This window comes from Ornithorhynchus anatinus, chromosome 20 (assembly GCF_004115215.2).
Source record: "Ornithorhynchus anatinus isolate Pmale09 chromosome 20, mOrnAna1.pri.v4, whole genome shotgun sequence".
NCBI lineage: Eukaryota > Metazoa > Chordata > Mammalia > Monotremata > Ornithorhynchidae > Ornithorhynchus > Ornithorhynchus anatinus.
This window is the reverse complement of record NC_041747.1, coordinates 10,742,117-10,756,075: the sequence shown is the minus strand read 5'-3', so window position 1 is coordinate 10,756,075 and position 13,959 is coordinate 10,742,117. Positions and strand designations below refer to the sequence as shown.

At 44.2% G+C, this 13,959-nt stretch overlaps 1 protein-coding gene and 1 long non-coding RNA gene across 4 annotated transcripts in view; one reads left to right on the top strand and one right to left on the bottom strand.

Moving 5' to 3' along the window:
* MYO16 (myosin XVI) overlaps positions 1 to 13,959 on the bottom strand; it is a 247,065-nt gene that overhangs the window by 12,910 nt on the left and 220,196 nt on the right. For all 3 annotated transcript variants that reach the window (XM_029047892.1, XM_029047891.1, XM_007668660.3), the window contains 2 exons: positions 13,421 to 13,728; positions 3,838 to 5,007 (listed from right to left, as the gene is read on the bottom strand). In XM_029047892.1, the coding sequence (XP_028903725.1) occupies positions 3,838 to 5,007; positions 13,421 to 13,728 (1,478 nt within the window). The remainder of the gene's footprint in view (positions 1 to 3,837; positions 5,008 to 13,420; positions 13,729 to 13,959) is intronic.
* The window catches only part of LOC120638001, a 34,246-nt gene that overhangs the window by 8,574 nt on the left and 11,713 nt on the right, over positions 1 to 13,959 (top strand). The gene's annotated exons all lie outside the window — the stretch shown is intronic.

Below are 13,959 nucleotides of genomic sequence, written 5' to 3'. Positions count from 1 at the left end.
TCCTTTATGGTATCGCAGATCCCAGACACTGCAATGGAAATGACTTTGTCATGCTTTGCTCAGCCTTACTGTGGCAGTGCAATAATTACGGTGAACAGATAGCTCCGTTGTCGTGACTGACATACAAGTGACTAAATTTATTATTCCATTTACTATAATACTATGACTAAGAGATGAGGTAGAAGCAAGATAATCAGATCAGAGCTGTATCAATCAGTCATATTTATGGAATACCTACTGAGTGCAGAGCACAGCTCTAAGCACTTGGGAGAGTATAAGAGAATTCCTAGATAAAATCCCTTACCTTCAGGGGTTAACAATCTAGCAGGGAAGGGGATACTCTATTCCCTAGGAATAATGAGATGCAGATAGCCGGAAAGATGTCTGTTAACTTCCCTATTAAGAGAAGGGTGAGTACCTGGAGGATCAATCAATCGATTGTATTTATTGAGCACTAACTCTGTGCAATCATTGCAAGCTCTTAGCACAGTGCTCTGCACAGTAACCACTCAATAAATACGACTGAATGAATGAATTGCATTAAGCGCAAGGCAGAGTACAAGAGAGTAAGTAGGCATGATTCCTGCCCCCAAATTGCTTGCGGACAAGCAAGTCTTGGGTGGGTCTTGTGACACACTGTAGGGAGCTCAAATTGCAACCTAATGCAGTAATGTGTTAGTTACACAACAGCTAGTTTTATTATTCTATTGAGGAGAAAGGGATGGGTCCCGGTTTGAAGGATTATCTACTTCTGAAACCCAGCATTGATTCCAGAGTGTCTGGTAAACGCCACTTCCTTCAGCCTGTGCATCAGAGAAGAATCCTCAAAGGAACAGTCTTTTGGTTGAGTTTTGGTGGTTTCAAAAGTAAGTAAGCAAACATCTCTCCTCCTTGCCCAGCTGGGAGCTGTTTCTCTCTGACGGTTGAGTTTCATTAGTTAATATAAATTGGAGATTTGGAGCAATTATTGAGATCAGGCAGAGCAAATCTGGCTCTCTTACTCTATTCTGATAATTGGTTTCACCTAAGCTGGTGGAAGTGGCTGCATATGGGCTGTTAGAGGGTCACGGTCTCTCTAGAAGTAGACTCTTTGAAAAGGCTGAAAGGCTTGTCTCACTTATGCGGTTTGCTGCTGAAAGGTATTCTTTGTCTTACTTTCCCCATTCCAAAATGATACATAATGTGTAACTGAACCTTCTTTCTAGGGTACTGTAAGGGTGGAGGTGGGTGGACTTACTTGGGGAGGTTGAGTTTTATCTAACTTAAAAAAAAAAATCAGATTAGAAAGCCAGGCTTGATGCAGTGAGAGCTGCCACTCTTTTAGGGAGCAATTTAGTAATGCCCGAAGGGCTAGAGAATCAATCAATGGTACTTCTTGAGCACTTAACCTGCGCTCAAGCATAATGGTTCGTGCTTGGGAGAGTACAATGGAGTGGGGAGACCTGATCTTTGCCTTCAAGGTGTTTGTAATCTGCGGGGGGAAGACCAACAATGAAAATGAGGAAAAGCAGTGTATCTTGAGGATATGTATATAAAGTGTTACCTATTGTTCGGTGAGGACTTAAGTGCTGATGTGGTAGTAGTGGGTGAAGTAGGGTTGGGGGGGGGGGGGATGAGGTGAGAGATTAATCAGGGAAGGCCTTCTGGATGAGATGTGATATCAGAAACCTTTACAGGGTTCACTTTAAAGAGTACACTTACCAGGTACTTTCACAAGTGTGGAAACCTGGCCACGTGGAAAGAGCACAGGGCTGGTTGTCAGGGGACCTGGCTTTTTTTCCCTCAGATCTGCTACTTGCCTGTTGTGAAACCTTGGGTAAGTCCCTTAACTCCTCCATGCCTCTCTTTGTCATCTTTAAAATGGGAATAAAATACCTGTTCTCTCTCCCTGTTAAACTGTGGGACAGGGACTGTGCCTGGCTTCATTATCTTGTATCGACCCCAGTGGAGAGTACAATCATAGTAAGCGTTTAATGCCTATTGTCATTATTACCATTATTATTCTTTCAATTTTTTTCTCTTATATAAACTTTTACTTCAGGTCATTCTGATAGTGTATGTGTACGTATACTATATAATCCAATTTTAATATACATGATGTGTAATGGTGTCATGTCATGCTGACTGGCATTCTTGAGGTTGAGGGGTGAGACTGAGACCTCTCCCCTGCTCCAACAAATTATTCTGGGACCAGGGAAGGGGTGGTAAAGTCTCTGACGGCCCTCTGTCTCGCTAGATTGTAAGCTCATAGGGGGCAGGGAATATTTCTGTTGTTATATTGTACTCTCCCATGTGCTTAGTACAATGCTTTACACACAGTAAATGCTCAATAAATAGATTGGAATGAATGAATGACTATGTCTCTGAGGACTCTGTCTCCTCATGGCATGCTTAGCCCCTTGACTGTGTGTTCTCTTTGATTCAGGAAAACTGCAATTAGAGATATCAAACTCTCTCCACTACTTCACAGTCCTCACAAAAGCACTTGGTAGACTCAGATTCTGGCAACTGCTGAGTCAGTTTGACTGTATGGAGAAACTTGGAGATAATAATAATGTTGGTATTTGTTAAGCGCTTACTTTTGTGCAGAGCACTGTTCTAAGTGCTGGGGGAGATACAGGGTAATCAGGTTGTCCCACGTGAGGTTCACAGTTAATCCCCATTTTACAGATGAGGGAACTGAGGCACAGAGAAGTTAAGTGACTTACTCACACAGTGGCAGAGCTGGGATTCGAACCCATGACCTGTCTCCCAAGCCCAGGCTCTTTCCACTGAGCCACACTACTTCACGCTGCGTCTCTTCTCATGGAGATCCTTCAGGAACTCCATGAGTGGGAGGTCAGTATTGGTTGTGCTGTCTTATTTGGTGAAAACTGCCTGTCTACAAACCCTAAAAGCTTTTGTGGTATGTTGACCAAGGAAATGCAGAGAAGAAAAGGAGAAAATACATTTCCCATGAAGCTATGGGGCTGATTCATGATCCCATTAGTATATTGTTCAAAATGAAGCACCACTATATGTACATAAACTTGTATATGTAATCCCTTACTAAATAAATAGTGGGCTAGCACTAGCCTCTGCCTTTCCAGGGAAATATGAAAAACTAAAGAGCCTCCAGGAAAAGCAACAAACAAGATTCAGCTGATGGGAAAATAGAACCTATGCGAAAAAGCATTAGAACATGTTTCCTTGAATAATGTCATTTAACTTTGAATTTTAAGTAGGCCATGCTTAGAAACAATGTGGCCTAGTAGAAGGAGCACAGGCCTGGGAGTCAGAGGACCTGCATTCTACTCCCGGCTTGGCTGCTTGACTGCTGTGTGACCTTGGGCAAGTCACTTCACTTCTCTGTGCCGCAGGTACCTCCTCTGTAAAATGGGGATTAAGCTGTGAGCTCCATGTGGGACATGGACTGTGTCCACCTATCTTGTATCTACTCCAGCACTTCATTCAATCATATTTATTGAGCACTTAGTGTGTACAGAGCACTGTACTAAGCACTTAATTATAATGGTATTTGTTAAGCGCTTATAATGTGCCTAGCACTGTTCTAAGCTCTGGGGTAAATATGAGGTAATCAGGTTGTCCCACATGGGGCTCACAGTCTTAATCCCCACTTTACAGATGAGGTAATTGAGGAACAGAGAAGTTAAGTGGCTTGCCCGAGGTCACACAGCAGACAAATAGGGATGGAACAAACAGGGACTGTGTCCAACTAGATTTGCTTGTATCTATCCCAGCGCTTCGTACAGTGACAGGTACATAGTACGTGCTTAACAAATATCATTACTATTATTACAGAATAGAAGAGGTGAACTATTTCCCCAGTCTGCTTACCTTCGGGTTCCCTGATTTTCCGTCCCGCAGCTGACTTTCGAAGGACGCTCCTCCCTGAGTTGAACAGACTGGCCAATTCGTCAAGGGGGCTGGACAAAGGTCTCCCATTAGGAGGGCTATAGGGCAGTGGCAGGGACGAATTGGAATTGGTCTTCCTGGGGTCAGCTCGGGCCACCTTCCCAGGGGAATAAGGCGGCTTGGGGAGCGGGCCAGATGAGCCCGTTGTTTGACTAGGATTGGATCGCTGAGGTCCTTTAGCTTCAACTGAGTCCGTAGACACTTTCCCTGTGTGCGCTGGGGCTTCTGGGGGAAAGGCAAAGTGGGTGGCAGGCCGGTAAGGAACCGGAGGCAGTGGGGGAGCAGGAGGTGTTGGAGGAGGGGACACTTTGCTCGAGACACTGAAGACGCTCAGACCTGGGGACGCTGGCCTGTCGCTGTCTCCTCGCTGGGTTTTGGAGTACTGTGGAGACACGGGGCTCGAGCCTTTGGTCTGGACAGGGTATTTGAGGTTCGTCTCCAGGACGGGGAGCTTTTTGACCTCTAGCGGTGTGAGGGGCGACTCGTCCGACGCCGGAGAGCAGGTCACAGGTGTCGGGGGGAACACGAGCAGCGGTGGTCTGTGAGGAAGCAGATTTGGAAAAGGTGGGGGGATGACACAGGTGTCTTTATAGCTCCCTGTTCTTTGGCCTCCTGAGTCAAAACCCTCCAGGTTTATGGTTTTCCTGTTCTCCAGAAACAATGGGGGAGAAGCAGGGACAGTTGAAATCATTCCTAAGCCGCCTTCACCTTCCTCGGGCAGAAAGTATTTCATCTCTTCATAAACGGACTCAACCTGGTCCGGACAGACTCCGTCGCCGGGCTCATGCTTCACTGCATTCCCCGCCATCTCGATGTAGACCGGCTCAGTGTCGTCCTCTTCCTCCTGGGACACGGACAAGACGAGCGCGGGCTGAGGGGGTCCGTCCACTGACGGGGTCTTGTTCACCACCCCGGGATCCCACTGACCCGCTCTCGGGTGAGCGCTCGGCGGTTTCGCCTCTCCCGGCTTGGGGACGGAAATCTCCTCCGAGGAGCCGCTGAGCTTTGTGTTGGGGCTCCTCTTCGGCTTTCGTGGCGGGATCTTTTTGATGGTGCTGTAGTCGTCGCTGTGTGGCCTGGGTCGTGTCAAAACTGAAGCGGGGGGAGAAGAGGGGGTCGGTGATGAGATACAGAAACTGACAAGTACCACTTTGTCCCACCGATTCTGGGGGGCACACGGTTTTTATGGCTCCTGTGTTCTGAATTTTTTCCTCACTCCGTAGGATGGCTCGGGCCCTTGGTCCTGAGCTCAACTCGATCTCCACAGGTGCAGAGGAGAAAAGTCAGTGACTCGTCTCTTTATAAACACTATTTTCTGCTTCTGGATGAAAAGATAACATTTTTATCAGCTCCCAGAAGGCTAACCCTCAGCTGTCAGTCAGTGGTATTTATTGAGGGCTTACAGTGTGCAGAACACTTTATTAAATGCTCGGGAGAGTACAATAGAGTAAGTAGACAGGACCCCTGACCTCAAGGAGTGGGAAATCTAGCAGGGGAGGACAGACACCTAAAATCACAAGTAGGAGAAACAACCAAATGTTCAAATCTGGACTTTAATGCTGTCAGGGTGGGAAATGCAGTGCATAGCTTACTGCTTAGCAGATACTGAACTCAGATGCATGGGTGACTCAGAAGTGAGGGAAATTATGGCGGGGAAGAGGAAAGACTAGTCAGATATTGGAGGGAGCAGAGTAATTTGTATTTCAGCATGAAAGAATGGTATGTTTGCAACCAGTCCAATTTATTAAAGGTTGGGACTAACTGAAGTCTTGGTTGTCTGAAATGGAAGAATAGCTGGAAGGAGGTAGAAATAAATATTCTTCAGACTGAAAACATGCACTGGATGCAGTAGAAAATGAACCCGAGATTGAAAGTATCATATTGAGCATTAGATGAATTTAGACACATAAAACAAACACATAATTCACAGTGAAAAAGCATGTTTAAAAACAAAATGAGCACAGAGCAAACACATAAAATATCACTCAAATACCAAAACAAATGAAAGTGGTAGAAAAGAACCAAATAAAAATCAGGCATAGCAAGGTGTGAAATCAATGAGCATTAGTCAAGCTGACTAAAAGAATAAATGGAATATATCTGTAAAGACTTTAATAATTTGGTAAAAAGAACATATGTTCTTCCCATGAAAAATACTTTTATTCATCTCTAGTGGAGCTGTAGCTAATACTCTGAGTCAATTGCATTAAATGGTATGTCAGTTCTGTGCATAATAGTCATTTTTTTAAAGAATAACATCTGAGCATGTTTTGCCATTACTCAAAATCCGGAATTTTTTCCAGGGCTTTTTACTTGTCTAAACCACTTCAGATATTCGATGCCCTTGGCCTTTAAGAGCATAAAATCTTCATGTTCACCTAATCCAATTAATCAAGGGAGGCACATTTATCTACCATTTAAATCACACAATGAATTGTTAAGAGCAGCCTAAATCACAAGATACGAATGGAAATGGGTTAACCTATTTTGGTAACTAATTGGCACTCTGGCAAGTTAATCTGAACACCATGAAATTTTCTACATAAGCCAATATGAGCACATTATTTTCCAGGGCAAATTTTGATAATTCTCAGTGCACCCAACTTGCCTGAAAATGCACACAAAGAAATGCCTACTAATAGCTGAGTGGTTCTTATTTTCCCAAGACATACTGAGTTCTCTCTTGGTAAGTTCATTCACAATGTCAGAAGCTGCAATTTAGAAATTACCTATGTCAGTTCTTTCTGTTGTGAAAATGTGAATTGAACTATCAAGCATCCCTGAAGACAAGGGGTACCCTGGGTATTGTGGTGTCATCCATTTTGCTTCCAGAGAGGAGCGAGGCAATGAGTATTATTGCTTCTGTGCTTGTGAACTGCTTATTATCGGTACTCTGCCTTGTCATTTGATAAGTGAGATAAGTGCCACTGATAGAACTGGATCTAGAAGTTGGGTGTGAAGTTTGTGACTGTCCCAAGTCTCAGCCACCTAGAAGGTTGGACCCTAAAACTGCTTTACAGATCTCCAATTTGTCCTGAATCTTGCTGCATTGACAATACACTCTTAATTTTCCAGGGGACATGATCGCCTACATGATTGTGTCTCTACCACTTTTCCTATCCTTGCTTCATTAGACAGTGGGTCAAGTAGCTGAATTCTGAGATGATATTCAACCTTCTATCATTGATGGAGATCCATGACTGTGTATAAGATTGTCCAGGTGTAAACTTTATACCTTTGATCATCTTCAGGCTGTTTGAAGCACTTGACTGACCTTGATAAGCAATTTTAGATGACCTACACATTTTCTTGGACAAGGGGTTCTGAGAATGGAGTCGCCTGTCAATGATGGCTAAAAATCAATCCCTTCATAAAGACTTCAGGGCTGAGAATTTTGCATGATATTAATCTTGGCGATGGTCATTTGCCCCCTGCCATCTTCATTCTCTCATCTCGCTCAGTCATGGAGTATCTAGTCAGCACTGGAGAGCAGTGAGATTCCACAATCCTTTCCCTATTCAGCTCTCTCTCCCCATCTTCTTGAAGACAATGATTATGGTGAACTAGCTGAAGTTCCATGGTATTTCTTCAGTGTTTCATAAGTGGAAAAAGAGCATCTAGAGGCTACAAATCAGACTACCTCAAGTGATGGTATTTATTGAGCTCTTCTGATATGCAGAGCACTGGTCTAAGTGCTTGGAAGAGTGCAGTAGAGTTGGTAGAAATGATCGCTGCCCAACAGCAGCTTGCAGTCTACTAGCGGGAGGAAGATATTAAAATAATTTACAAAGAGGGGAAGTGAGATGGCATACCATAAAGTTCCAGGATCTTGGCCATTTTTCATGGCTCTGGCAGCAGGGTTGATTTCAGGAAGTGTTGGCATGATAGGCATTTTTTTTCACAGGTTGGCATGCACATTATTCTTTAGCCAGCATCCACGAGTGATAGTCTATTAAGGAGATTGTTGAAGTGTAATTGCCATCCCTATAAGAATCCTTTGTGATGAGTGGAGTCATCTTTATTTAATGGTGGTGTAGTAGACCCATAAATACTACTTAGGGATTGTTAGGATCTTCATTTTGATTTTTGTTTGAGCTCCCTTTTAGTTTTGCCATGTGTTCTTTAAATCCTCTTTGTTCCACAACATAGATTTAGAGGAGTATCGTATTTGCCGAGGTCATAAGGAGCTTGGAGGTGTTGTCGATGGTCTGTTGTTTTGCCCTAAGTGGTCCCTCTCTCTTGGGGTTATTCTCCTCACTCACGCTGCACCTGTCTGAAGCAGCAATCTTAGAGAAGCGAAAAGACTTTCCAGATGTGATGGGGCTGCTTTGATGTGGCCATTTGTCTTGCCCTCTAGAATGTAAGCTCACTATGGGCAGGGAACATTTCTACCAACTCTGTAATACTCTTCCAAGCACTTAGTACAGTACTCTGCACACAGTAAGTGCTCAATAAATATCACAGATTGGTTGCATGTGACTTCATTCTTTAGGGGTTTGCTGCATAGCAGGGAGACTCCTTAAACTAAATACTGGATATAGACATGATATAAAAGTAATAATAGTGATGATAGTAAAATGAAACAGTTCTTGTCCCACAGGGGGATGAGAGTCTCATTGGGAGGGTAGACATCAAAATATGAGGATAATTACATTTGATAAATACTTTTTACGGTATTAAGTGTTTGTGCCAGGCACTGTACTAGGCTCTGGGGTAGGTATAAGCTGATCAGTTTGGACCCAATCCATGTCCCATATGGGGCACTCGGTCGTAATCCTCATCTTACAGGTGAGATAACTGAGGCACAGAGAAGTTAAGTGACTAGCGCAAGGTCACACAGCAGGCAAATGGTGGAGTCAAGATAGAACACAGTCCTCCACGGTCAGAAAGCCCTGTGCTCTTTCCACTATGTTTTGGCAGTTTGGATCTGTAATGGCCAGAGGGCAAGGGTGAGGAGATGGTGGAGAGAGAAGGGCCTATGCCCTAATAACAACAATGTTGGTATTTGTTAAGCACTTACTATGTGCAGAGCACTGTTCTAAGCGCTGGGGAAGATACACGGTAATCAGGTTGTCCCACGTGAGGCTCACAGTTAACCCCCATTTTACAGATGAGGTAACTGAGGCACAGAGAAGTTAAGTGACTTGCCCACAGTCACACAGCTGACAAGTGGCAGAGGCGGGATTCGAACCCATGACCTCTGGCTCCCAAGCCCGGGCTCTTTCCACTGAGCCACGCTGCTTCTCTGATATACCAGACATAAGCTCCACAGGGGACAGGGACTGTATCCAATCTCATAATATCGTATCTGCTCGGTCCATTGTAATCACCTAACAAATACCACCGTTATTAGTAAGGGATCACCTGGCATTTTCTGTATCATCCTCCTTGTTCAACCTACTCCTTAATTTACTTTTGAATAACTACATTTCGCCTCCACAAGCAATTCTTTGCTCACAATTTAACTATTGTTTTTTAAAAATAGTTGTTGGTCTCCTCTATGTGCTCCTGCTTCCATTCCTAGCTGTTTTAAAGGGAAAAGTGAAACCATTAACCCTCAGCTCTCTGCAACCTACAACTTGTATCTATTCTTCCACTGTAACGCTGTGAAATAGCTGGGAAGCAGCATGGCCTAGCGATAGAAAACGGGCCTGGAAGTCAGAGGAAAATGGGTTCTAATCTTGGCTCTATCAATTGTCTGCTTTGATCTTGGGCAAGTCACTTAACTTCTCTGGGCCTTAGTCACCTCACCTAGAAAAATGGGTTATTAAGACTGTGAGCCCCATGTGGGACTACCTTGAATCTACCCCAGCTCTAACAGTGCTTGGCACACAGTAAGTGCTTAACAAATATCATCATTATATCTATCCAATTGCTTAGTAAAGTGTGTGGCACATACCAGCATCTAATGAATTACAATTAAAAAAACAAAAACAAACGGTTTCCCTTCCTCATATAACTTCTCCTACCTTCTGACTTCTTCCTCAGGTTTTCTCTTCAGTCCCACACATATATATTCACTTCTGACATCTTCCCTCCTTCCTTTTGCTTACTAGGGTGACTGGGGATGGGGTCGGGGGGAGGAGGCAGCTTTTCACGGGGGGAAGGAACCTCACCTGATTGAGCGAACCTTCGTCCGCTCAACTGTAGATTTTTCCATTACCCTATTTATTTTGTTAATGAATTGCACATCGCCTTGATTCTATTTAGTTGCCATTTTTTACGAGATGTTCTTCCCCTTGACTCTATTTATTGCCATTGTTCTTGTCTGTCCGTCTCCCCCGATTAGACTGTAAGCCCGTCAAACGGCAGGGACTGTCTCTGTTGCCGACTTGTTCATTCCAAGCGCTTAGTACAGTGCTCTGCACATAGTAAGTGCTCAATAAATACTAATGAATGAATGAATGAACCTGATTCTGTCAGTCTTTCCTCCTCTCACTTCATCTCTATAGGAAGTAGTGGGGTCTAGTGGAAAGAGCATGGCCCTGGGAGTCAGAGGACCTGGGTTCTAATCCCAGCTCTGCCACTTGTCTGCTGTGACTTCTCTGGGCTTCAGTTCCCTCATCTACAAGATGGGGATTCAATATCTCTTCTCCCTTCTTAGACTGTGAGACCCATTTGGAATCTGATGATATTATATCTAGCCCAACACTTAGTACAGTGCTTGGCATTTAGTAAATACTCAATGAACACCACAATATCCATTTTTTTTCCTGCCACACCTTTAAAAATAATTCTTCCCCTCTCCTTTATCCCCTTCTGTAGATTCTGCCCATTCAGATGGGGTGCTTAGTAAAGTGTGTGGCGCATAGCATCAAATAATGAATTACATTTTAAAAAAAACAACCTATTCCCCTTCCTCATATAGCTTGATGGATCCAAGCAACTAATTCTAATCAAATATCTCTTAGATCAATCTTTAATCAGGTTTATTTAGATGCCCCTCATCCCTCATTCCATGTTCTCTGCATTCATGAGAACCAGTAACTTGGAAAAAGGCCTCTAATCGTGTATTTGCTACTCCCAGGAGGCTGTGTGGTCTAGTGGAAAGAGCGTGGGAGTCAGGAGACCTGGGTTCCAATCCCAGTTCTGCCACTAGCTTACTGTGACTATGGGCAAGTCTCTTATCCTCTTTGAGCCTACTTCATTGTACTCTGTACAATGGGACTAATATCCATTTCTCCCAACTTCTGACTATGAGACAGGGATTATCTTTGATCTGATTATCCTGTACCTCATTTGGTGACTGTCCATCGTAGGCACTTATTCAGTAGCAACTATTACGGGTCCATATTCAGCACACCCTCTTTTCATGACTCTACGGTGTCATTTCTTTCCTTTACCCTTCTCTTTGAATCTCTCCCTTCTAAATCCAATTTGCTTTTGAGTTTTTTGGAGCAAAAAAACCCTGAAATTGGCTTTGTTAAAAGATAAAGAAAAATGAATGAGACAGCAGGGTGGAATTGGGTTATTTGGGCTTTTGTTGAGAAGCCATGAGGGAGGCTGTCACTCAAATCTTTCCAGAATGGAGACCCTGCCACCTTTGAAAGTGAAAGAGGACATCAGACAGCTTCAGAAATCCTACTCTGGAAGTTCCACGTTGGGTCTGGTACCTGAGGATTGGTTAGACTTGCTTGTCTTCCTCCCCATTAGACTGCAAACTCCTTAAGGGTAGGGAACAGGCATTTTTAGTACTGTTGAACTGTCTCAAGGGCTTTGTAAGTGCCTAGCACTCAATAGTCGCTCAAAGAAATGCCATTGATGGAGTGACAGGTGGATGTGAAGGAGAGTGAGCTCTTTCAACTATTTCACTTAGCAAGCTTACTCAGACCGTGAGATCACTGAGTAAGGAATAGGTCTTCCTCTGAGGGATATCACAGACCTCCACGCTCAGTCGGTTATTCCCAGAACTTACGTTTCTCGCTCTTCATTGACTCCATTTGTTCTCCTCTTCAAGGCTTGTCTTGGCTGTGATTTCAGACCAAAATTCCTATTCTCTTCTGCTTCTGTCCTTATTGCTGAGACACTGGCACACAGCCCTTTTTTTCCTTGTCATTTCCATCTTCCTTTTGAGCATTCTTCCACACTGCTTGCTTGCACCTCAAATGACCTCCAACAACTTATCCAACAAACTCTCTCTCTTCCTTCTTCAACATCTCTCTTGAGAACAATTTCTTCTGGGGAATCTATCCAGAAGCCCTACTGTAAGTAGCTATAGTATATTTAGTACCCTGCTTGTGTTTCCTGAATATGTGCGTCAGCCCCTTCTTTTCCTGAAATACGTTTGTGTACTATCCCTGTATAATCATCCCTTTTTAATTTCCATCGCAAGTTCATTCAGGAGGAAGCAGCCTTTATTCACCCTTCCCTCAGCCCCACAGCACTTAAGTATGAATCCATAATGTATTTTTTTATTTTAATGTTTGTCTTCCCCTCTAGACTGTAAGCCCCTTGCCTACCAACTCTCCTGTATTATACTCTCCCAAGTGCTTAGTACAGTGCTCGGCACACAGTAAGTGCTCAGTAAATACAATTGTTTGATTAAGCTCCTTGTGGGCAGCGGGACATTTCTACCAACTCTGTTCTACTGTACTCTCTCAAGGTCTTAGTACAGTGTTCTGCACTTACTGTGCTCAAATACAATTGATATATGATTGACTGAACTGTTTCTGATCTTAGGTGCTGTGAAGGACTTTAACTCTTTGTGATCATGCCAAATCAGATAATAACCATATAGTCCACAAGAAAGGAATCATGGTGGCTTGAACCATGCTTCATTAGATGAAATGAGGATGTTTCCAGAATTAAAATGTCACACTACTGCACTCTCCCAGGTGCTTAGTACAGTGCTCTGCACATAAAAAGTGCCTAATTAATACCACTGTGGGATTGATTGAGGCTGACACTTGATCCATAGTGCAGGGGTGTTTTTTTTCAGGTATTTAAGTGCTTACTATGTGCTAGGCACTGTACTAAGCACTGAGGTGGATTCAAGCTAATCAGGTTGGACTGCGTCCAGTCCCATACGGGGCTCACAGTCTTAATCCTCAGTTTACAGATGAGGTTACTGAGGCAGAAACACCCTTCCACTTTTGATGGGGAAAAGTTGCTAATTCTTCTAGTTTGAAGTCATCCATTTAGTGACAAAATAGTGGTTATGGGGATGGGATCGAAAAAGCATGAATAGAATTTTCCCGATAGGCTAAGAACATAACGCCAAAATTATTTCACTGAATGCTTTGGAAGCCATGGAAAAACCAACAGTGGTCCTAGGTCCTCTAGACTAAGCTCTTTGTGGGCAGGGAATGCGTCCGTTTATCATTGTGTTGTACTCTCCCAAATGCTTGATACAGTGCTCTGCACGCAGTAAGCGCTCAATAAGTACAACTGACCGACTAAGTCTGCTGAGAATATACTGGGAAGATGAGGCTGCTTTAGGATACCTGAAGCTTGGAAATCGAGACACCGATAAACCGAGGCATGCTTTCCCCCAGCGGAGCCTAACCTTCTCTTGCTGTTTCCTTAGCAGCTGCCGATAAGCAGGCGCACACGGCCTCGTAGGAAGCGCTTAGGCGGGTGCTGGGGTCTCTCTTCGGTTTGGGAGGAGGCTGTTTCCGTGGCGACGGCAGGCCGCTGCTCTCGTCCACACTGAACACGGAGTGCAGGGACGGAGACCTGCCGGACGAGCCAGGTAGAGACTGGACGGGACTGTCCACCGACATGGGGACCGGGACCGAACTGGAATGATAGTGCCTCGGGTCCCGAGACCCGATGGTGTGATCTTCAGAGGCCTTGCCACCCTTGCCTTCCGCCCTTAAAAACAAGCATGTACACAGAAGGGAGATGCCCAGATTCATTATTCCGATGGTAACGGCGAACCAGTTCAGGCACATGTGATAACAGCTTTTTGGTAAACAATCTCACAACACACCTGCTCTCCCATGTGTGTCTGTGCATGTGTGTACGCCGTGATCTTCCTACAAATCTCGATAAAGCGACTCGCGTTCTTCCCTGCTTATTTTTGATAAATCACAACACTGGACC